Source organism: Notothenia rossii, assembly GCF_949606895.1.
Source record: "Notothenia rossii genome assembly, chromosome: 6".
NCBI classification, from domain to species: domain Eukaryota; kingdom Metazoa; phylum Chordata; class Actinopteri; order Perciformes; family Nototheniidae; genus Notothenia; species Notothenia rossii.
The window spans coordinates 72,139,172-72,163,910 of NC_136909.1; the positions used below are offsets into that span (position 1 = coordinate 72,139,172).

General features: G+C 40.1%; 1 protein-coding gene across 5 annotated transcripts in view; it reads right to left on the bottom strand.

Annotated features, from left to right (window-relative positions):
* Positions 1 to 3,154: 3,154 nt before the first annotated feature.
* mlip (muscular LMNA-interacting protein) overlaps positions 3,155 to 24,739 on the bottom strand; it is a 30,835-nt gene continuing 9,250 nt past the window's right edge. For 4 of the 5 annotated variants that reach the window (XM_079687855.1, XM_079687852.1, XM_079687853.1 and 1 more), the window contains 10 exons: positions 16,859 to 16,987; positions 14,836 to 16,419; positions 14,044 to 14,115; positions 13,300 to 13,395; positions 13,138 to 13,221; positions 12,998 to 13,039; positions 12,365 to 12,412; positions 12,138 to 12,200; positions 11,898 to 12,023; positions 3,155 to 4,325 (listed from right to left, as the gene is read on the bottom strand). In XM_079687855.1, the coding sequence (XP_079543981.1) occupies positions 4,131 to 4,325; positions 11,898 to 12,023; positions 12,138 to 12,200; positions 12,365 to 12,412; positions 12,998 to 13,039; positions 13,138 to 13,221; positions 13,300 to 13,395; positions 14,044 to 14,115; positions 14,836 to 16,419; positions 16,859 to 16,987 (2,439 nt within the window). In that variant the 3' untranslated portion in view covers positions 3,155 to 4,130. Of the gene's footprint in view, positions 4,326 to 11,897; positions 12,024 to 12,137; positions 12,201 to 12,364; positions 12,413 to 12,997; positions 13,040 to 13,137; positions 13,222 to 13,299; positions 13,396 to 14,043; positions 14,116 to 14,835; positions 16,420 to 16,858; positions 16,988 to 22,488; positions 23,824 to 24,739 lie in introns of those variants that run through there. The other variant, XM_079687854.1, reaches the window with a different exon arrangement.

The window sequence follows — 24,739 nt, forward strand, 5'->3', positions numbered from 1 at the left end:
CATCACAAGGGAGCTAAGTGTGTGTCAGGCTGACTCCATGCTGGAGGACTCATCTAACAGTTTTTTTTAAGTCTGACTCTCCTTGTCACAGTTTTTCTCGATTGCTAACACACCATTTTTTTTAAATTGCTCAGTTTCTCAGAACACTAAACACAATTCACAAAACCACACACCCAAAGTGCAAAACACCTCATTTCTCCTGCTAAATGAAGAACTGCACTCAAAACTACATAAACACTTACCAAATGCAAACTTTTGCACCAAATATAACACACTTCATTCATAATACTAGATGGTTTGACCACCCAACTACACACTGCTGAGCATAATCTAAAGCACTTTCATCTGTTATGGGCTGTGCTCTGTACATAGAGGTTTCTGCAGAGAAAGATTGCTTGAGTTTACAGAAATACAGTAAGTGAAGAAATGCAAATTAGTTGATGAAAAAAATCCTATTTTATTCAAAGATAACATTGTGCAACATGCATCTCAGCACATAGTTACTATGCTTCAGATCTCTCTAAGTGTGATGCATTGTTTGCCAAAACCACGTTTGTAACTGCTGCTTCCTGTGCCTCATTGAAAATCCTTAACCTTCATCCTGCACCTCTTTTTTTCTCAGTCCTTCAGATAAACAACAAAGATATAGTGGATGGTCAGTGTGTGTGTTGCATAAAAGTAAGTTTACCACAGTAAAATGTGCAGAATTTTTGTACAGTTATAGTATGCAACATGCCAACAATTCAGTAACAGTAATGAAGTAAATACATTTCACACAACAGATATAAGCACTGATAGATCATGAATTATGCAGAGCTAAAAACTGGTAACTAACCTGTTGTCAAGTCTAAGTGTCCGGATTACAGAGGCAACAGTAAATCGGCTTAGATTAGGCTGAACCCTCTGTCCAGCCTCTCTCATCGTCAAACCATGGTTGATAACATTTCATTTCATTAGAGAGTACTCTTCCTCCTCCTCTCACTCTCAGCCCAGCTCTTCCTCTTCCTCTTCCTCTTGCTCTTCCTCTTGCTCTTGCTTGTTGGCTTCCATTGTTGCTGTAAGTACTCACCTGTGGTCTTTTTATAGTGCTAACATCCTGATTGATGAGCCAAGAATTATGCCATCAGGCGTTTGGACAGGTGGAACGTGTTTCTTGATCATTAGTCGATGTGTGAGGCATTTTGAATATCAGTGTTTTAAACCTGCTAACACGTGACTTTATGTCAGATTCCTGTGTCTTACGTGGAGAAACGTGTGCAGTGGTTTGCAAAAATTGCTATGGTGATTTGCAAATTGTGTGAAAAGCTGAAAACGCGTTTAGAGTTTTGGAGATTAGAGCCGATGTTTTGCTCTTTGAGTGTCAGTTAAAATAATTGTGCTTTATGTATCATTTTAGTGTGTTAGCAATCGAGAAAAACGGTAAGACAATTTTGATAATAGCAAAGTGAAAGACACCGGATTCAGAGTTCAGTTCCAAAGTGAAATACATAAATTGTTTTCATGACCACTGTGATATAATGCAGATAACACCTTGCTCGCAGCTCCTTCACCTGCGGACCGGCTGTGGGAAATGGAGTCCTAATAACTCGCTTTGAAGTACTCGTGACAAATGCATCTTGAGATTGTCTCTTGCTCTGCCAGCCAGGTGCCCTCAAAAGCATGAATGACAGATTACAGTACACAACGCGCTCCTCCAGTTTATTAAAAAAGCTGTTACCACAAACCAAGGAACTTTTCCATGGATGGCCTTGAGCCAGAAGCCCTTTGAGAACATTATGCTTTCAAATAATACCAAAAAAGGTTTTGTCAGTGTTCAGTGTTTTTGTAATTATCCCTCAAATATATTTAAATGCTTGTGAGAACGTTAGACCATATTTGTAATTTAGGGTGACAGAAAAAATACATTACATGGTGTTCACTTCGTATGTTGTGATGTTTGCAACACCCAACATCCCACATGACATTACATTTATCGAGAAAAACTGTAATGTGGTTACGTGCAAATCCGATTTTTCTTTCAAGATTATTAACCATTTAATATTCAGATCATTTCCTTCTGATATCCAAAAAAGGAAATTCAACCTTGAATATGTCGGCACGTTGATTATGAATGGATGAGCTAAGTCATTGAGTAGATTCACATCCATTTTTTTGTCTTCGCTGTTTACATATCAATAGTCTCCCAAGGAAACTAGATGAATGTGTCCTTTCATCCTTTTACGAAGTCTTCTGCTTAAATTTGGATGAGTCATACCAATCTAATTGTTGACAATGGCTAAGAGAAGTGAGGATATAAAATCAAATAATAACATTTCAACATCGTCCACAGCATTTTGGAAACAATTTTACGACCAAACCAGAATGAGAAATACAATTTGTCAAGAACTTGAAAGTGGATCTGATACAGAAGAGAGAGCAGCAGCGTGAAACAGAGAGCATTACACCAAAGTCAACTGTATCTCATTTAGCCTGATCCAAATACATCAGATCTTGATTAATATTATTATTATATTATATTGCCTTACACAAGTGATCCTGATTAATATATACGTTTTTTTCCCTGAGAAAAAGCCCACAAATGCAGACTAGGCTAAAGAGAAAAATAATGTCAGAGAAAAGAATGTCAGCTGTCTAAACTATTGGATTAAAGGATTCCGTCGTCAGCTTCCGTTGAAGAGAGTTTTATAAGACGGCTTCATAATTCCTGACATTGATTGTGGGACCACTCTGCTGTCACTGCTTTGAGGTCCACAGCGGGTAGAGGAGGATATAAATACATCAATCACCCGCACCCTTTTAACTCCCATTGCCCCAAGAGCCCGTTTGAGCCTGTTTCTTTCAGGGTTTCTAATCAGGTGTTTGAAAATCCATCCATTAGCTGCACCTGTGTAATCTCTTAGAGGTTTGTGGGAGGGGGGGAGAAGTCAATCACAGGGTTGATTCAAAGAGGTTAAGGTACATCCCAGAGAAAAATGAAATGATCAGCCTTTGGCACTCCCGCTCTGCAAATTAAAACACTTCCTTTGAGCTATTTCAAACATCCTGAATACCCATTGTTTTTTATCAAGCTGACTTGTATGTCTTCATTTTGATATTCTTTAGCCCTATTGATATGGTAAATATAGCAACAGCATATACAACTCAAAGCAACATGGAAGATAGGAAAGTCCTTTATTACAAATTAAAGCTTTCTGCAGGATAAAAAGATTCATTTAAAAATAAAAGTTTCTTTGGAGGTTAAGGAGATACATCATTTGGATGACTTGTGTTATTCTACAATGGCTGATACCACTTTGACAGCTTTTGAATTCAACAGTTTGTATTATAAATTAACTACATAAACTCTTTGCCATTTAAAGCTTTTTACCAATAAGTGTTTGTCATGCCGTCCACCAGCAACAATTGCCTTATCTTAAAGGTCCCCTACTATACTGTTTTTCATGAATATATCATAGGTCTCAGATATATACAAAACATGTCTCTGAAGTGTTTGGCTCCAAATACCAAACAGATCATTGTAGCATCCCATAATCCCCTCTGTTTCAGCCCTGTTTCAAAAGTGCTGATTCTCTTTCTGTTACTTTAGATGAAAACAAGGAGCCACTCCCCACACCCCTCTGAGAGATATGTGGTTATAAAACACAATGGTGCTCTAGGAGGAGATTCAAGTGATAAGGTGGTGGGGGGTGTTACCTTGGTTGGTTATTGGCTAATGGTTACACAAGCCATAAAAACATTATGACATCGTAAATTGGCCAAAATCTGATCAGCTCATTTTCAGACAGGTTTTCATATAAATGCATCAGGACAAAAAGTGAGCAAATCTTTTTTCCTGACACTTTCAATCTCTTTACGCAGAGGGGACACATGTTGATGTATAAAAGACAGGAAAAAGTGCATTTTAAATAATAGGTGACCTTTAAGAACAGAAAGCAGAACAGTAATCCATTTTGCATATAGAAGTGGAGTGTACTTTGGTCTGACACTAGGCCATAGTTTCACAAAGTAGAAAACACATTTTGAGTTGTAAATCTGCAATCATTTATCAATGTTAACTGTATATTTGGAAACATGACGTGCCTAGCTTAGTTTAAGGCTTGTTACACTTTTGGTGCTTTAGTGATAATGGTTCAAATATGAGTCTCGTGAGCTTCCATACGCCCTTCTCTTGGACTGAAAGACGTTGAGGCAGCTTTAACAAGTGGACTCATCTGGTCTTCAGGCTCTTTAATCTGCAGCTCACAGACCGAGAATGGACCTCTCTTTTGGCCTTTTGATCTTGAGTAAAAATCTGTTCCTGCATCTGCAAGATTCAATCTTCCCATCTGAAATAGAAAGAGAAATGATGGTTATAGGCCTAGCATGTATAGTAAGAGAGAGTAGAGGAAAAAAGGACAACAGCAGCAATTTCCAAACAGTTTGGTTTACTTCAGTTATTCCATCCCAGAGTGACTGAAATGAGTGATCCCTACAGCAGCTTGTGGTTTGCACTGTAATAAATATTCATTGTTATTTGATTATAATTGACAATTATCTTTCTGGATTGCATGGTGGCTTGAATCACCTGCTTTATGTTTTTGCTTCATTTCTTATCACTATTTTAGTAGGCCTTTAGGGCTTTTCGCCATCATATTGATGCTTCGAAAAAGATGTGTCGTCTGCCATGGTGGCTAATTGGTTGCGGATGAGGACTCTGTTCTTAAATGTTCCACATACTCATACATCCATCTCCGTAATACCAATGTCTGCAGACTAAAAAGTTCCATGCAACTCAGTTTCATGTCATACTCATGAGGCTGGCGTTGGAATGTATTATGTGTCATCTCACAGCAATAAAGGAACACCGCAGGGATCGTCACACTGTCTTACAAAAGGAAACCCTGTATTTGTGTCGCCGGTTCTCGGTGTTCCCTTTAGTTCTCTTTGAACTGCTCTCAGGTTCATAACATCTGGGTTCTGGAAGTATTTTGTTTCCGTCTGATGCAATGGTTGACCTCAGGTGTGATGTAGTCTATGTTATTTGGATGTATCCAAATTGTATTTTTGTCGCACTACAATACACAAACATGAATAAACCCTGAGGTTGCCTTGGAAATACTGGCAATATTGTTGTGTTGTTGCAAAAGAGATAAACATTAAGCTCTTTCTTTTTGTATCCTGCTTAACACTCTTCTAGCATATCGGTGAAACTCTTTCTTATGAACAAGATAAGAGCCAAAAAGACAATGTATATACTCAAAAACCTTTTTTAATTGATAATATAATGTTTATTATAATTGCATTGGATGCAACCGGTTGGTATTTTACAGAGTTTCAAAGCGCTCAGAGGAACAGGCAGCGTAAAGGTTCGAGATACTTGTGTTGAATGCAATGACCTTTATCAAACACAAGAGGTTTCCCAATACTCAAATTTCCCCTCCTCGACTCCTCGACTCCTCGGTCCTCCGGTAGTGACCCGGAAATTAATTTCAGCGCGCCATTTTGAAGGACATCTCATTTCTCTAAATGCACTTCGAGGACCGAGCATCGAGCATCGAGGAGGCTCTCTGGAGGAGCTCTAACCGAGGAGACACTGATGGGTCCTCCACGGCTCCTCCACGGATGCATTTCTGGGAACGGTGGAGGCGTGATGCACGGCCGGACTTATCTCAGCCAATGACAGCTCTGCATGCATCCCTTGGATATTATTTTAGTAACTGCTTTCATCGCAACGCGATGTTTACAGTGAGAACAGCTGTGAGGTCCGTGCAGAAAGTAGAGCAGTGTGTAAAATATATATCACTCAGTATAACAGGCCTACATTACTTTCTGTATTTGTATGCTGTAGTTTAGTCGATATCTACAAACAAAGAGTCGATATTTTTCTAAGACCAGTTAGTGCTTCACATAATAAAATACACAACGGCTGTATCCTGATTATGCTTTAGGAGCTGTAGGTGTGTGTGGTACAGTGTGTAGGTGTGTGTGTGGTACAGTGTGTGTGTTGTATAGTGCGTAGATGCGGCGGACAGACGGGTCTCAGTTGGTTTGGTGTCCTATGCTTACTTTTAATACTTGTACAACTTTTGGCCCGTCATTTAAATTCCCCATTTCAGCGACCAGAGAGAGAGGGGGGGGGGGGGGGGGGGGGGGGGGGGATGTATCCAGTCTCTGATTGTGTTACGTTATTATGAGAGTGCTCTCATACTTGTTTGATTCTGAAATTGTATATATTTATATAAATATATGTGTGTGTGTGTATATGTCCGCATCTGTAGCCTGTTATTGTCTCATTATACCGCACTGTCAATTAATCAAAGTCAATATATAAGTGGTCATGAACACATCTGTCCATCAGACAGAGGGCTGATGTGCCTCCTGTCATCATTAATGGACGTCTCTTTAAAATGACCGCTCAGAGGAGAGGAGTTCTCATTTCTCTGACCGCCTGCTGCTTCCACTCCTCTCTCCTCGGTTCCCCTCCTCAGTCCTCCGCTCGCATCTCCTGTGGGCGGCACCAAGTCTCGAGGAGAGGAGTCGAGGAGGGGAAATGTAAGTATTGAGAAACCTCTACAGTGTTTCTCCTCTTTTAGTTGGTAATGTTTTTGCAACAGTTCACTTTTACTCTGCCAAGGCTGGTGGGGCCAACACATTTGACACATCTGTGCTCATACTGAAAATGTATTCAGTGTTCTCACCAAAAACCCAAATGAGTATAATTTCCTCATAAACTAATTGCAAAGCTGTTATTTTTTAAAGCGTTTGTGGTTCACATTCATGTTTGCTTGCTAACAGTCTTCTTTTTTGGCCCCTGTTGATTAGTAGAATGATCTGAAACCATTGGCAGGAGGTTTTATCGCGGTATCCTCCTGCCTGCGTTTGTATATGAGATCAAACAAAACGGGGGCTCACTCACATTGTTCAAAAGTGCGCTAGTGGTCAAGACCCTCACAGGGTACCTTCTAAAATGTCATCTATATCCTTAAAATGAAACTGCCATCCTAAATACAAAATTCACTAAACGTCAAATTAGTTAGTAGAAAATGTAGACACAAAACAAAAAGCAGCAACTGTATGTTTAATGAAGATGAACAAAATATCTGGCAGGAAGAAGTTGACGCATTTGAGAATATTGAGGTTGAAAATACCATTACACTCACTACATTTCCTGTATCATACCACTGAACACATTAACTTATGGGTCTTCTTACTTTGTCCGTCAAATTAACCCTGGCCAAAGACCGGTGACCTGTGAGCAACATTGGAAATGCTAAGCAAATCAAGTGCTGCTGTAAAAAGACAAAATAAATAATTGAAATGCAAAGTAAGCTGTGGAGTTCCTTTCAAGTAGCCCATTTCTTTCCTAATTACAGTTTGAATCATCACTCTAGAAGGAGCTTTTGTTTCCTCCGTCTCTGACAAAGTAATGAACTGACCTTTGAGCATCCTATCTGCTTTCTTTCCCTGCCTTTGACAGATCTCTTGTAATATTAAAACTCCATGTGGCTGTAGTTCTTTATCCCTAACACATTCTCAAGAGACACACTGCACGGGAATATAGAAGGAATTATTATATTCCCTTTTTCTCCTTTAGTCGGCCCTTTGATATTATGTGGCTCCGGCTCTAAAATCACCCTTGTTTGTGACTTAGAGAAATGAGTGGCCCTGAAATGTTATGCTAACTACACTGGGCTTTATCTGGACATTGGGAAATAAGGTAGGTGCATAGCCACACAAATTCTTTAAAATACAGCATCAAGTCGTACAAGATATATTGATGGCCTTTTTTTCTTTTCGTTAAGGTCTGGACAATAGTTACATATAGTCTTTCTCCAGTACCTCAACACAACTGAGCCTCAAACTTTTTTGACATGAATGAATAGAGCCTCTCTTCTCTGGGGCATTCTCAGTGTTGTTGAGGTTTGTATCATGGCTTGCACAAAATCTAAAGAAACAAACATCCAAAGATCAACAAGAATTGTAATTCACATCGAAACGGAAAGAAATGAAACAAGCCTAAATGGAAAAATAACAACCTTTCCTGGATTTGAATCTGTAATAGCTGATGTCGAGATTGTAAGCCAAAAGAACGACCAGAGATTTGGTTGTTTATCACCAAATTGCGCTGTAATCCGCTTTATGTCCTGCCTCCTGCAAGCTTTTACCCAGGCACCAGTCTTTGCTTAAACCCAACAGTCAACAGAAAACACTTTTGGTAAACCCCTGTATTTGCAAACTCTGAAAAATGTCCAGATGGGCAATTATGTGCTGTACTATTTTTAGACAGTCACTTTCAGGATTCTCCACTGGAATTTCATTGTAGCAATTTAACAAGATTAAGTGTGTTAATTGGGAAGCTTTATGTTCAGGCCACACAACTCTGATGTCTGTTACAGTCATACATTTTTGAAATGACTAGGTCAGGTGGGTTTTGACACTGCCCTGCACTTTAATGCGACTATTCATTAGCGACATGGTCACCAAAGTTAATCCAACCCTTAATATCACAAGCAACAGATCTTTGAACACATTACACAAATGTAATGTTGGCATTAGTCAGACTAGCTAAAAAAAAAAGTTTAACGCTCAATATCTTTGTGAGCTGTGTAAACATCTAATGTTAGCAAAATAAAATAGAACTACATAAGACAACACACAAACTAAGGAGACAGGAAGTTTATACCATTTCATACTATTGTGCTGCCTGTGATGTGCCGTTTTAAGTTAGAGAGCATCTTTTGTCATAGTCAAGGACTTGGGAGAACACCTTGTGTAGTCCAAAAAAAAAATCAACATTACTGTGGTGTACCAGATGCAACGTAGGGTGTTGTCTACTATGACAGAACACAAGATCAATTGTCATGTCTGAAGCCCATACTTCCCCGATCCACGCCATCACCCTATATTGCAACCAGTCTCACGGCATTTCGTCTTATAGTCACGAAATAAATTGAATGTATTGATTCGTGTTCACCAACACGATTTTCCCCTTTTTCTTCGTGTCACACAGAACGATTTTAAAAGCAATGTATTTCTATTGGTAGTATGTTTCGTGCCTGCACCACGTCTTTTTGTCCGGTCGTGTCTTGGAAGACCGGAAGCTGTGTGGTTCATAAAAACATTTTCTTACTCAATATCAAGCCATGATTATTGTTTTTATTTTAAATTGTATAATGTCGGACTTCTTTTGCCATCCGAAAAAAATGGGGAAATCGTGTTGGTGAACATGAATCAATACTGTAGATCACATTTCGTGACTATAACACGAAATGCCGTGAGACTGGGTTGCATATATGCATCTTGGCTGAAATCGTATAGTCTGAACACGGCATTAAGGTGCTGTGAGGCGGCTTTTGTTCCACGCAGGCAGATCAACACTAGTTGTGGCCATTCTTTACAATGAGCTGCTGGCTGTAGCTCCAGATTCAATGAACAAACATGAGATTGATTCCCCTATCAATCTTTCATCTAGACTTGGCAAGAATGTTGTAAGTGTATTTCCCAGAATGTGAAACTAGTGAAGAGATTTGGGATTTGAATGTTTGCTCTGCACAGTTCAAGCAGAATTGTTGGTTGGAATTGCACAAGAACTTCAAAACAGTATGTTAATTACACTTCAGCTTTAATTTAATTTGCATGGGTGGAGATGTATCATTATGATTATCTCATGGCAAAGTGTCGAGTTTAATGAATAAAGATCTGAGGTGACAACAGCAGAATAAACACACAGTCGGCTGTGCCAAGGTAAGAAGCAGATTGCACAACACAATGAATATCAATGCTCCTGCTCATGTTTCCTGACATCCGCATATTATTATTTTGCTTTCTATCACAACATACCGTTAGCTAAGTATTCAACAAAGCCTTTGAAAGAAGCTACCAATAGTCTGTGTGTCGGAAATGGTGCTATTTTATGTGTCTTTCTGGAGATAAATTGCTGCCTTTCAGGGTCAAAAACAGGCGTTTTAGCTTTTTTGCATGTCAGGAGCGTTGACGTGTTAAAAACCTCTTTAGTGTGGAAGATTGTTGAAAGCATGCACTTACTCACAGGTTAAGGTTAAAGAATTCACAGTATGATCAGTTCTTCATATGTTTATAATATCGTGTTGACCTCGATCTTTAATGTCATCCATTCAGCAAATGAACAAGGTTGAGATTGTAATTTGCATATAACTCAGTACTATGCAAGATACTTAACCTTGTGGATTCCATTTCTAAAATAATGGGACAAAAACATTCAGAGCTGTGCTACTACTACAAAGGTCGATATAATTTCAGTTTTGGTGCACTTTACTTCTGTAACAATGTGTGAAAATTAGATGGTTAATGAAATATATGTGTTTATAATAAAATACAAAGGTAATGTATGTTTGTCTATCCCCCAAGGAATTCTTTAAACCTGTTTACCTTCATCAACCGGGAAGATCAGACTTAATACTGAGTCGTGTCTGATTGAAGAGTACTTCACTTGGAGACTTGAATTGTCGTGTGTTGTTCTAGTGGGTTTTTTGTATTGAAAGTTATATAAACCATACTTTCCTCTATATAAAACAAATACAAAACTCTGCGTGATGCTTCAAGGTTTTCCAACAAGATGTAAAGCTGAGAAGAAATCACTTTCTTCAGTTAAAGTGGTTTGGCAAGAAGAGGTTTGAAAACACGCAGGCAAAAGGGATCGTCCTCTCAGATTTGACAGGACTGGCTGACAGATTATGTAATGAAAGACAACAGGGCCACACAGCTGTACTTGATAGCTGGTAGAAGGTATGCCATTAATTTGAGCGAGAGTAAAAAACAGCAGTCTGTCACCTGCAAAATAACAGGGCGCTTTAAGTTCGTATTGATGTTGTCCTGACTTCAGGTATATAGACGGATGGAGGCAGTTCACATTTTCCCTACATCACATACATCATTCATTTAGGACTTATTTGTTATATTTGATAGATATTTGGAGTAATCCCAACAGAGGCACTGAAAAATATATTTGGTTTACACTGAGGAGCACTGGCACATCTGTCATTAATTATGCTATTATATTACATAGGCTATACACTAGGTGTTAAAGCCCCTGTGTGCAGGATTGTCAAATGTTCATCTTCTGACTCAAATTGAATCTGCATACCATCAGAATAATTTAAAAGATGCTTTGAAATTGGAATTAAACTCATTATTATTTCCAAAAAGCTTAAACATTAGTGAGAGGCTTCACAGATAAAAGATGAGAGGATGAAAGCTTAACAGTAACATGAATATTGCAGTTTAAAAAAAGGAGAAATTGTAACAAAAAGAATAACAATTAATGGACTTATTCACATAAACTCTCGTTTTGCTGCTGCATGAGTCAGATTGTTACCCATTTCCGAAAGTAGACAGCAGGAGAAAAGGTTTATGAATAAGGTTTTAAGTGTTTAAATGTACAATATTGTATTGGTTGCTCAAATGTAATCTCTAATGTAGTTTCATGTTCCCTTTAAAACTGATTGCTAAATTAGGAGGCAACAAATTACTGTTTTAATGTGACTTTTGACAGTGACAACAAGCAAAAGGGATTTCACCACAGACAGAAAGAGCCAGACCTTCTTCTGCAGGTGGAAGCTGTTTGGGTATTAGTATTTGATCAAATATACGTTATATATTCTAGACATGATTTTGATATGGGTGGACAGCAGTGAGTTGGAGCATAGTTTGAGAAGTCTCTTTAGTCCTTTAAAACTTTTTTTAAGTGTCAAAACATGTCAAAGCTGGACTTCACTCTTAACTGTCAGGAAATGTGCGAGACACTTCTCTTTTAAGAGCCACATCTTCAGCCCATGAGGGGTGTGAGTGATGGAAACCAGACAGATCTCTCTGGTCTGCTAAATTAAAACTAATATTTGAAAACCTATTCATTACACAATGAGCAAATACCTCCAGCCTACCTTTTTGTTGGCAGAGGAGGTCTGCTTGACTGCAAACGGACTGAAAAGGTTTGGATGAAAATGTTCTTCATCATCGACTGTCGGTCTTGGGATCGCCGTCATCGGGCGAATAACCCCGGGCTTCGTCTGGAAGGAAGGATTCCAAAAGGAAAGACGATTTAATACTGCTTTCCAAGAAACTAACAGCATTGATGTTAAAGCAATTGCGACGTTAAACTTGATCATTAAGTGAATAAGTACCTTTTTAGGATTCATCAGCTTTCTATTCACACCAGTTGATGGGTGCAAGCTGCAAACAGACGCCTGAATAAAACATTTAGAAGAAACACATTAACATAATTTATTTAACAAAACGTAAGTACTGATAAAAGGAAGTACTTAAGGTTTTATGTAAAGCCAAGTAAAGGTGTAACATTATCAGGCAGCATCTCAGTTTTGTGAATTTAAACTAGCCGACTCTTACTCACATATTTGGTTTCACGTCCCAGGGTTTTTGTAAATGATGAGTTGTTCTGCTAAAAGTCAAAAATAAATATGTGAGAAAAGAAAACAAGGGAGTTGCAAAGCCTGTTATAGTGGGAGTAGTTCTCCTTTTTTGTTTGTTTTTGCCCGGAAACTTGGAAGAGCTTTCTTCTTTGAGGAATAATGAACAGGTGTTCTTTTATTTCTTGTGCAGATTAGAACAGAACATAATCCCCTTTTATCTCAGCTTTGTGTTTCGGTATAAAAATAAGAGAATGTTTCCATGGCCCCAAGGTTGCTGAAGCTCTTGTTTTTACTCATTTCTTTGAATATTAGTTATAATTGTATTTGAGCTGTTTAATAACTTTCTGCATGCTGTTGGGGAGTGTTACAACTACACACTTGTGACATTAACACTGTTTTGCATATACTGTGTTAATACTTTTCTAAAAAATCAAACGTGTAAATTAGCATGAAATGAAGCAATATAACAGCTTGGATAGTTGCATGAATTGTACACAGCAAGACATGAGTGAATAATCAATTATCATATCTAAAAAACTATTCTTCTAAGAAATGTAGACAGGAAAACAACAGCTGTGAGTTTGTGTTACACGCTTTAAAGAAACACTCTTTACCTGCAGACCCACGTTATTAGTCGATGACCGGGATGTTTTGCTCTTAAATTATGAAAAAATAAACCCATTAAATGACTTTTAATATGTAAAAAAATCAACATTTGTACATGTTTAATTTCATATCATATAATTGATCTCACTGCTGGAATGGAGTCCGCCAATATCTCATCAATAACGGCATAGAGTTCCTCGGACTGCTGCCGGAGCTCAGCGGGTGAGCACATCTGCAGAAAACAATTGATGTTATTGGACTGTTGTATGATGTGTAAAGTGAAAACCAAAACTGATGTGTGTACTTGTACCTCAGCGTGGGTGTCTGCAACACCTCTGTCAATTGTATCTCCCACATTCAGCCCGTCACACGGACTCTCTTCTCTCTCCACCTGCTCGTTTATTGCCTGTGAATGTAAAGCAGAGTGGACAGATTGAGCTCGTTGCCAATGCCACTCTGTATTCTGTCTGAGCCCTGCCCCTTCTACTGCTCCGAATGTACCGTACTGCAGCATTAATGACATCTTTTTACGTCTGATTGGAGTTTTATTAAGGTTTCAAAACCATCAAATTGCTTTTCCTATACGCTGCATTATTTATATTTCTGTCAAATATAAATGTAATTGTCTATGTCTGATTATTGGAAACTTGCCATTCAACTTTGCTTTACTTTTCTTAGTATTTTATTTTACAAAAAAAGAGCCTTCTTATAATTATACCAAACATTATACCTTTTGACTGATTTGATTCCCGTCTCAAATTCTTCACTTGTGCTCAACAGCAACATTTAAGTGCCTGCATCATACAGTAGGGCTTCATACGATAGGATCTCAACACGATAACTAGATTATTCAAATTACATTATATTTACATTTTAATTTTGGTTTTATCCAAAGTGACGTACAATAAGTGCAGTCAACCGAGGATACAAATTCAGAATAGCAACATTAGCAGATACATTAGCTTTCAATAAGCCAAACCATTTTAAGTGCTGGTGCACTTGCTTCCAATAAACTTAGTGTTTACTGGGATTAGAGTCAGGTTATTGAACTCACCTGTTGATCCAACAGAAGGGTGTTTGAGGGAATTGCAGCGAGCGATTTGTAGCTTAACTTAATTCTGTGTGTCTGGAATTATTAGAGAGAGAAGGGTAGACAGTGAATACAAATTATATATAATACACATTTCTGCATTATACTAAAAATAGACTTTGTTGAAATTCATCATGTAACATTTCTTTAGACATGCTTTATCTCACACTGCCACAGGCCACTAATCATGCATAAACAATGAGCCAGGCTCCAGACACCCAACGGGACGAGCATAATGCTGCACAGTGTTGTCTGTCTTCCCGCAGCTCAGCTGGATCATAGACGGACTGTAATTGTCTCTTAAGTCCAGTTCAAACTAACTTTTCCGCACTGACAGGCAACCAAACTTGTTGACTGTGTCCCACATTGACTTATATTTCCAGACGAAGTTGGATTCCTGATTAATACTCAGTGTTTGCACTACTTGTGTCACTTAACTTCAAGCATGTATGGCTGACCTAGAAAAAGCTTCTGTATCGATTTTCAGATGACGGGTCCCCCCCTGCTTCAACATATGTAATTTCAGATATGTCAATCATTGCAATCCAGCAAACAGATGGAAATCTCTGCGAAGCAAAGATCTATAACAACATGAACAGCAATCTAAAAACAGCTCCACACAGAGAGAACCGCACTTGATATCCAGATATCCAGTGAGTGAAATCTGTTTTTAACAACATAGCCTGTGAGAACACTATGTCACATCTTTAATAATATTATCAGTTTAGACATGCATGTGGCAAGCAGAGTGACTACCTTTCTTTTTTTACCCTCCCTGTCACTGCAGTCGGATATAGCACTCCCTGGCCTCGGGGAGGGCGTGGAGCGCATGGAGAGAGAAGGTGACGGGGTGAAGTCTCTGATTGGTGGAGCAGGAGAGGGAGTAGGCGTGGGGGTGCTTGTGGGTGACAGCCATCCAGGAAAAGCTATGGGTGTGTAGCGGGAAGGAGACAGACAGTGAGCTCTGTGAAAACTAATTGAAGAAGTTGTGGCACTTTTAGAATTAGGGTAGGTTCTTCCTGGCTCACACCAATCTGTGGTGTTTTGTGCAGGTGGTGATGCTCTGTCACAGAACATTTCGACACTGTATGATCGTGATTGTGAAGGCTGAAGGAGAGGAGGGGATCTCAGTTGTCGAGAGAGCGAGTGAAGCTTTGAGGGAGATGAGTTTGGTGGAGGATTCCATTGCTGGGGTGCATAGGTCTCTAGCTCATTATTAACTTTAGGGGATGGGGAGATTTGTGTTTTCAGGTTCTGGTCTGAAGGGCCCTTGAGGTACATTTGAGTGTTGATGGGTTTCATCTCAGGCGACTTGGAAATAGACCTGTGTGTGTGTTGCAGCTTTTGCTTTATGTCTTCATGCTTTAAGGGAGGAACAGATTTGAAATTTGAGCAAAATAATGGAGGAGCTCGAGGCAGCACGCTCTTCACTCCCGGGGGTGAAATAACCTGCTGCCATCTAGGCGCACTACTAGTACACATTTTCTCAGAGCGTGTTTCCGCCTTAGTATGAAGGCATGTTCCGCCGGGCTCATTCGACTTCACAGGTGGTGGAGCTGTGGCGCATCTATTAGGCTCCCTGTGAACGTGGCTCTGACTATCTATAGACGCTGATGAAGAGAACCGAGATGAAAACTCAAGGGGAATAGAGGCCACACTGGAGGCCGCTGAGCACGCGTTACAGAAAGACAGGGTCACGGGGTTAATAGGCCAGCAGGGGGTGTAAGGCCTCTGCAGAGCAGGGGACAGGATAGGAAGACGGCCTTTTCTCAGGATGGCAGTGAGGAGGGAGAGTCGGGTGAGAGGAGGCCGGTGCCGGGGAGGAGGAGGAGGGGACTGGGGATCCACGGAGGAGGAGAGGCTCTCGCAGGATGAAAAACAAGGGGTGTGGATCAGACTAGAGCCAGGAGCAAGGAAGTGTCTCTTTATCTGAATGACACTAGGTGTGAAAGTGCCCGAGCGGACAGATGAGCAGGGAGATACAGTGCGGCTGAGACAGAATGGAGAGGTGAGAGAGGAAAGCTCCATGGCCGACCAGCTCTTCTCTCTGTCCGAGCCCTCGGAGAGGATGGACTCTCTGGATGAAGATAGGGTGGGGAACAGGTCTGCCGAGTTGGTTGGGCTCATTCTGTCTTCTGACACAGACGCTATATTTGCAAAGAAACCTGAGCTAACCTCAGCAAGTCCAGAGGTACTGCCATACTGCCACTGGGAAATATCCCTGTGTTGATCAACAGCTGTTTCCATAGTGGCAGTGACGGGGTTGGTGGTATTTTCAGAGGGAACACTGACTGAAGAAGAGGCTTCGGTTTGAGAGGTGCTCATATGACCCAGTGCAGGCTGAAAGAACAAAACAGTATTTAATAAATGATAACTGATGTGTGTGTGTGTTTTTTTTCAGAGCTTCATTTGAAATTCTTTAAATCAGCGTGACCAACGTTGGTACAGAGAAGAGAAACACTTTCATGAATTCAGTATCTGAAACAAACACAATAAACCCATGATAGAGTAGAAACTTAGTATTTCCATTTTAACCTATTATTCTAATTAAAATGTCTATACGTTGGACTGTCACAACCATTTATTTTTCCCTTCTTAAAATGCCTTATGTATGCCAAACTTGTGTGTATAATTGCCCTGCATAGTTACACAGATATAGACATGCAGATATATATATAGTATTACACACAAATGCACATATGTACATTTTAATATGTCAATAACAAAGATTTCTGTCATAGTTTCTGCTTGACATTGACAGTGCTTTTGTTGTACTTACTCGTAGTTTTGTCCCTGGCTGGATTTTGTTTCCTGCTCCTTCCTCCGTGGAGTCTTTGATAAAGACTTTGAAAATGTCCCTCTGCAACATGGTCTCCCCAGTTGTCTTCTCATGGGACACAGTAAAATTCTGACAGGAGAAAATAAGGCAAATGTTAAGGAGGAACTGAGCGAGTGAAACCTGAGAAAACCCGAGGTGAACTTGAGCGAGCCTCTCTGAGCTCAGGGGGTGTGCTTGCATGGTTTCATAACATGCCCCACACATATAGTTCACACATACTGCGTGTACATGCCCTGCTGACGGGGGTTGAGTACAAGCCTTAAATGCAGAACAGAGCAACTGAGGAGAAGCCTGCCAATCATTTTACGCCAGCTCTTCTTGGTACTATCCTGTGAATTCAAATTTAATTAAATACTATCCAAAGCCAAGGGATTAAAGCTGCAAAGCATTACTTTCTGAAAGATAAGAGGTGCTATTAAATGGTGTTTGAAGATTATAGAGTCCAGAGTATGTGTGTGGAATAAATAAAAATAAATAAAAACCTTGGCTAGGCAGGGCACTTCTTTTATTATTTGTCATGTGTTGCTTAATGTTAGTAGAAGAAAGCCTGTTGTACAAGCTAATAGGTCATTGAATTTACCCTAAGCTCCCTCTTTGGTTATTGTTGCTATAGGCTTGTGAAGCTTTTGTATCTAGCCTGTCTCGTGCCGTTTTAAACCAAGAAGGGAATAATAGCACATTGAATTGTATGCATTTGAAAGCTATATTTACAGTATAATTTGTCGGGGGTTGTAAAAACACAAGGTTTAAAAAACCTAAACTATCTAAGTCTCTGTGCAACAGGTATCAATATAACACATGCCCAAGGCAGAAAAGCTTACCACAACTAGCTCAAATTACACAGAATCAGCAGAAATAATAGCTACATTATGATTGGTCAGTCATAAGTTTCAGGGGTGAAAATGATTAATGGGTCGTTTCCACCTTTGATGAAAAGTTACATGGAAAAATAATGTCAGTATACTTTGAAAAAGGGGGAAAATAAATCCTTAAATCCACTTTATCTTTTTTTGTGTTCAGGTAATTTTTGTAACCAAAAACATTAAAAACTGTATGGCTATAAAATCTAAAGAATGAGCTAGACATTGTTTGGAAATAATTTTCTTCTTGCAAAGAGTTAGATCGAAAGATGGAAACCACTCTCATGTTTGCAGGGATTGTCGAACTACATCGAGTAGCAGCTATCTTAACTTCACATAAATAAATGCCTGAAAACAGGGGGAAAAACTCAGTCCAAAGGTATCTATAAAAGATAAAGGTATATCAACATACCAGCCTCTCTAAAGATAACCATTTAATATATATCTCAATATCTCATTTGGCAAATTACATTACATTGCATTGCATTTAGCTGACGCTTTTATCCAAAGCGACTTAGTGCATTTGACCAGGAAGATACAAACTTGAGGAAAACAGAATCATATAAGTACATCAGGTTTCATAGAGCCAAAACATTTCAAGTCCTACTCAACTAGCTTTAGATAAGCCAGTCCTTTGTTAGTATATAAGTGCTTTGTTAGTACTTTGTTAGTAATTCTATCGCTTGAAGTGGAGTCGAAAGAGATGAGTTTTCAGTCTGCGCCGGAAGATGTGTAGGCTATCTGCTGTCCTGATTTCAATGGGGAGCTCATTCCACCATTTTGGAGCCAGGATAGCAAACCTGAAACTCAGAACCAGGCTTTTTCTGGTTCTAAGTTTAATTAATATCTGGTGTTTGAGTGACACTTGGTCCATATGCTAAGTTAATTCAATGCTACCTCTAGGTGGTCTTGTAAAATACATTATATAACAGAATGATGGGATTAAACGGATTTAGCAAGATTAGCATTATTTATTGTAACTCCACTTCGTGATCAATTTTTCCGTGAGAACAAACTTCATTTACAATCCCCTGCAGATCTATAATTTCAGGCCATTACAAATGATGGGATATAATTCAAATAGTTGTGGTTGATTATATGCGAACTATAATGAAAATAATAATGTAGGATAATATGTGGGATATTTCAGTGGAGCTAAAAAAGGTCATTACTGACATGGACTCCCACATTTATGGTAATTATGAGCTTTAAATATACATGACACCACATGATAATGACATCCCTTCAAATTCCCTTCAACATCCCTGGAAAGGAATCCAACAGTTCTGTTCCCATACTGCATATAGGCAGTAGTCAGTCAAAGGAAAGGCTGCCTGACACTTATTTCTGGGGCTATATTAACATAAATGGCAGTGCAAGTGATTGAAGTGCTAGAGTGATTCACTGTACGTTTTTCAAGCATAAATTGATGTCTTAGTCTTGCACAAACATAATGATACCGTAATAACTCAGTAGGCTGTAATTATAGATTTCCAAAACACAATAACATTTAAATGTATATTACAAGAATTGCTGTTAGAGTGTTTTAGCGGCACAGTGAAGTCACGCAAGAGTGATCAATTATAGCTATTTTGGCATGGATTCATATGTTTTTAATTTGTTATCAAATTTGGCAAGATTAAGCATTCAAGCTACATTTGTGACAAATAAGGATTTGCTTAATTTATTCTGGATGCTTTTCATTAGCTGAACTAATGGCACATTTCCACTGCAGCGGGGTAGCCCCATTTAAGCGTCCCTAAGCATCCTCGCTCAGGCCTCGGGCTGCCTCGCTGGCCGTCCGAGGCCGTGGCGCATTTCCATTACAGTTTAGGACCCGGGGTAGCAACGCAGTGTAGGCGGGGGGGAGATGTAGGAACGTCGTCACCTCCTCGGTCGACCACGGTGTGCTTTTCTTTGACGTTGCTATTTTTGTAGCTCCTCCGTTTACAAAAATGCTGTGTATAAAAATGCTACAAGCTTGCTTCTAGATATATATGCGACACTAGGGATGATCTCGCACGCGATCTTGTGACGATTCTCTCTGACCAATCAGCAGTCGAGAGTGTTGACGTCACTAGTTCAGCTCTGGCCCTGGCCTGATAGAACAACAATGTTATGGGGCCGGAAAAAGAGGGAAAAAGTACCCGCTAGCCGGTGCTACGCTATATGGAAAGGCCACCAGAAACTGGCCTGGCCGCTTGAGGACGATTAAGGACGCTTAAACGGGGCTACCCGCTGCAGTGGAAATGCGCCATTAGTGTCTTCCTCTGGCTCGAAACTGAATAAAAATCTGAGAGTAGTTCAGAAAACAAGTATTTGCTACCTCTTCAACTAATTTAGTCTGTTTGAAGATCTGTGATGCACAATGTGACGAGAAGGAAGAGAGAAAACACCTTCTTATTTGAAGAAAGAAGGGATAATTATGCAGGGAAGTGAACCTATAGTGACATACCTCAGACTTCAAATCAATGGTGCCCAAATAGAATGTAAACTGATAATGACCGAGCTTAAACTCTAATTGAAATCTAAAGAGGGGCACATATGCCTTACGTTTCTTTTGAACATACCTAATGAGAAGTGCATGCTGTGAATCACAGCGGTGGATTAATGAGCTGCCGACTGTCTCAAAGTACTCCTTTACATTCAGCCCTCTGGCAACTAAATGTGGAAGCTGTCTCTCAGCAGGGAGTATCAAGAATCTGTCATGCGTTTAAGCGAATGTAACGCAGCAATATAAAAAGCAGGTGTGACAAAGCCAAAAAAACGGATCTTGTGCCACACTCTGCTGTTTTATTTAATTTTTTTATTTAACCTTTATTTAACCAGATAAAAGCATTGAGATAAAATCTCCTTTACAATGCTGACCTGGCCAAGAAGGCAGCAACGTTACACATTATTACACATAACACAGACATATAAAATATAGAGAACACAACTAAGTAAACAAAAAGCAGTCACTACATTGTGCACATTTGGGACTGGAAGAAAGGTACTACTTATTACTGCAAGAGCAGCTGGTGGTAAGGACCTCAGACAACTTCAATTTATAACATGCTATTGGGACAAGTGCCATCAGTTTGAGGTTTGATTGAAGGTCATTCCAAGACCGAGGACCATAATAAAAAAGACTACTTTTTCCATGAGTGCAGAGGAGAAACAGATGACTGTGCAGTCCAACGAGATAAAGCTCACAAATAAAGGTCCTAAGCCGTGTTGGGAGTATTTCTGATGCTCATAAATAGATGAAAGGTGCTCAGAATCATGAAGTGAACACATTTAACACATAGCAGCCCTTCCATATAACATATAAGTGCTGCCTGTACAATAACGTGATTTACTATAATTTAAAATCATTTTTTCATACATGAAGAAACTTTAACAATATATTATCATTAAGCGTTCAAATAAATTCCCATTTTAATTTTTGAATGAATCACATTTCCAGTATGAGCACTATCCATTAAATCATTAGGACTTTAAAGTCATGGACTGACTTTGTTTTGAGTATGTTTTGTTTTGAGTATATCCAACCGATATAACATCAGTTGTATGAGCGTTCAGGGGCCACCAGGAAGATTTAGTTTTGGTTGGAGGTCGTCAGCAGTTTTCAAGCTTTATCCAGTCTTATGTGAAGCTAAGCTAACCGCTGCTGGAGGTAAAGCTGTCCATCTAACCTATACAGACAAGAAAAACATGGTAATTCACATCTTGCTAAACTTTTGGAATAATGTACTTCGTCTAACATGCTTTCAACAAAATACAACTGACTTAAGAACACATGATAGTATCGTTCCAAGATTTATTTATTCTAATATAATTTAGTCCTCCCGAATGATACTCCTGCACCACGGGGCCTAATCGCCAAAACTCCATTACATTCATTTGTGTATTCCTGGCAATAAATATGTATACCTACATAAAAAACCGTTTCTCCTGATTGAAAAAGCAGGGGTAAAAGTCCTCATTGCAGAAAAAACTACCATTCCAAATCTTCACATTCAAGAAGCTGGAACTGTGAAATATCTTTGAAGAAAAAGCTTTGTAGCAAAAATGTTGCCAATTTATGTCCTGTTAAACCACCAATGGTTTTAGTTACTTAATGAATTAATAAATAACTAGTAAATACATCTGTAAAATAAATATAGTGGAGTAAAAAGTACAAAAGTTGTTTTCAAAATGTAATAGAGCAGAAGTGTAAAGTAGTCAAATACTCGGGTAAAGTGAAAGTACCTCAAATGTTTATTTAAGTATAATACTTGAGTAAAGTACTTACTACACATCAAAATGATGAAGGAGAGGACATAACGAAATACAAAACATAAATTATTGAATATAGGGAGAGCAAGTGCTTGATTTTATTATTTACAATTAAAATAAATAAAAATCTTGCCTGTATGTTATTCCGGTGTCTAAACATCACTGTCATTACAAAGTCTACTAAGTAATTGTGACAGTGAAATGTATTATAAAACAGTGTATTTGTATGTTACTTTTATGTCTAAAAAATGTCAGAAGGGACTATTGGCCCCCAGGCATATTTACATTATCAAATCTGGCCCTCATGTTCGAACACCCCAGATCTAAGTGCTCCAGCCTCCCCCCACACGGCTTGTTAAGCTGTTTTATCTCCACAGTTTCTACAGAATGATATTACATTACATTACATTACTTTGCATTTAGGTGATGCTTTTATCCAAAGCAACTTACAATAAGTGCATTCGACCAGGAAGATACAACCTTGAAGAAAACAGAATCATATAAGTACATCAGGTTTCATAGAGCCAAACATTTCAAGTGCTACTCAACTGGTTTTAGATAAGCAAGCCCTTTATTAGTATATAAGTGCTTTGTTGGTAATTCAATCGCTCGAAGTGGAGTCTAAAGAGATGAGTTTTTAGTCTGCACTGGAAGATGTGTAAGCTTTCTGCTGTCCTGATGTCAATGGGGAGCTCATTCCACCATTTTGGAGCCAGGATAGCAAACCCACAAGTTTTTGCTGATGGGAACTTGGGTCCCCCTCGCAGTGCGGGTGCAGCGAGCTGTTTGGCCGATGCAGAGCGGAGTGCACGTACTGGGGTGTACGGTTTAACCATGTCCTGGATGTAGGAAGAGCCAGATCCATTCGCAGCATGGTTCGCAAGTACCAGTGTCTTGAAGTGGATTCTAGCAGTTACTGGAAGCCAGTGAAGGGAGCGGAGGAGCGGCGTGGTGTGGGAGAATTTTGGAAGGTTGAAGACCAGACGAGCCGCTGCATTCTGGATGAGCTGCAGAGGTCGGATGGCACATGCAGGTAGACCAGCCAGGAGGGAGTTGCAGTAGTCTAGGCGTGAGATGACGAGAGCCTGGACCAGAATCTGCGCTGATTTCTGGGTCAGCTGGGGACGTATCCTCCTGATGATGTAAAGCATGTATCTGCAGCAGCGGGTTGTAGCAGCAATGTTTGCAGTGAAGGACAGTTTGTTATCTAGGATCACACCCAGATTCCTTGCAGTCTGAGTAGGGGAAACAACAGAGGGGCCGATGTTGATTGTTAGGTCAAGGGTGGGACAATCTTTTCCCGGAAGGAAAAGCAGTTCAGTCTTGTCAAGGTTGAGCTTGAGGTGATGAGCAGACATCCACCGAGAGATGTCTGCTAGGCAAGCAGAGATGCGTGCGACGACCTGGGTCTCTGAGCGGGGGAAAGGACAGAATTAGTTGGGTGTCGTCAGCGTAGCAGTGGTATGAAAAACCATGCGGGCTAATGACAGACCCGAGCGAGTTTGTGTACAAGGAGAAGAGGAGGGGACCAAGAACAGAGCCCTGAGGGACCCCTGTAGTTAATTGACAAGGGTCGGACTCGGACCCTCTCCAAGTTACCCTGTAGGTGCGGTCTTTGAGGTATGAGGTGAGGAGAGAAATTGCAGAGCCTGAAACTCCAACTTCTTGGAGAGTGTGAAGGAGGATCTGATGGTTCACCGTGTTGAATGCAGCAGACAGGTCCAGAAGGATGATGACAGAGGAGAGGGAGGCTGCTTTAGCCGTGTGCAGTTCCTCAGAGACAGCAAGGAGAGCAGTTTCTGTTGAGTGACCTGCCTTGAAACCAGACTGGTGCGGATCCAGAAGGTTGTTCTGATGGAGATAAAAGGAGAGTTGTTTAAAGACAGCGCGTTCAAGTGTTTTAGACAGGAACGGGAGGAGAGACAGGTCTGTAGTTTATAACATCAGACGGATTGAGAGTGGGTTTTCTTAGGAGAGGGTTTACTCTTGCCTCCTTGAGACTGTTTGGAAAGTGACAAGAAGTTAGAGAAGTGTTGATGAAATGGGTGAGAAACGGTAGAATATCAGGAGCGATAGTCTGAAGGAGGTTTGAGGGGATAGGGTCCAGAGGACAGGTGGTAGGACGGGCAGAGGTAATGAGGGTAAGAACCTCACTTGGAGAGAGAGGGGAGAAGGAGGTCAGTGTGTGGGTGAAAGGTGGGTCTGGTGACCCCGCGGTGAGTAAAGCTGAGTCAGAAAAAGAAGAGCGAATATCATCAACCTTTTTTTCAAAGTGGTTAACAAAGTCGCTTGACAGAAGAGAGGAGGGGGGAGGGGCTTTGGGGGGGTCCAAGAGGGTGGAGAAGATAGAAAATAGTTTTTTGGGATTGGAATAGGAAGATTGGATCTTATCTTGAAAGAAAGTGCTTTTTGCCTGAGAGATGGAAGCAGAGAAAGAGGAGAGGAGAGCCTGATAGGTTAGGAGGTCGTCATGGTGCATGGATTCCCACCATTTCCGCTCTGCTGCCCGAAGGATGGTTCTATTAGCACGCAGTGCGTCATTTAGCCAGGGAGCAGGAGGGGACTGACGAGCCGGCCGAGATGTGAGAGGACAGAGAGAGTCCAGAGAGGATGAGAGAGTAGAGAGGAGGGTTTCTGCAGCAGAGTTTGGAGGCAGGAGTTGGAACGAATCAGAGGAAGGGAGGGCTGAGAGCACCGATGA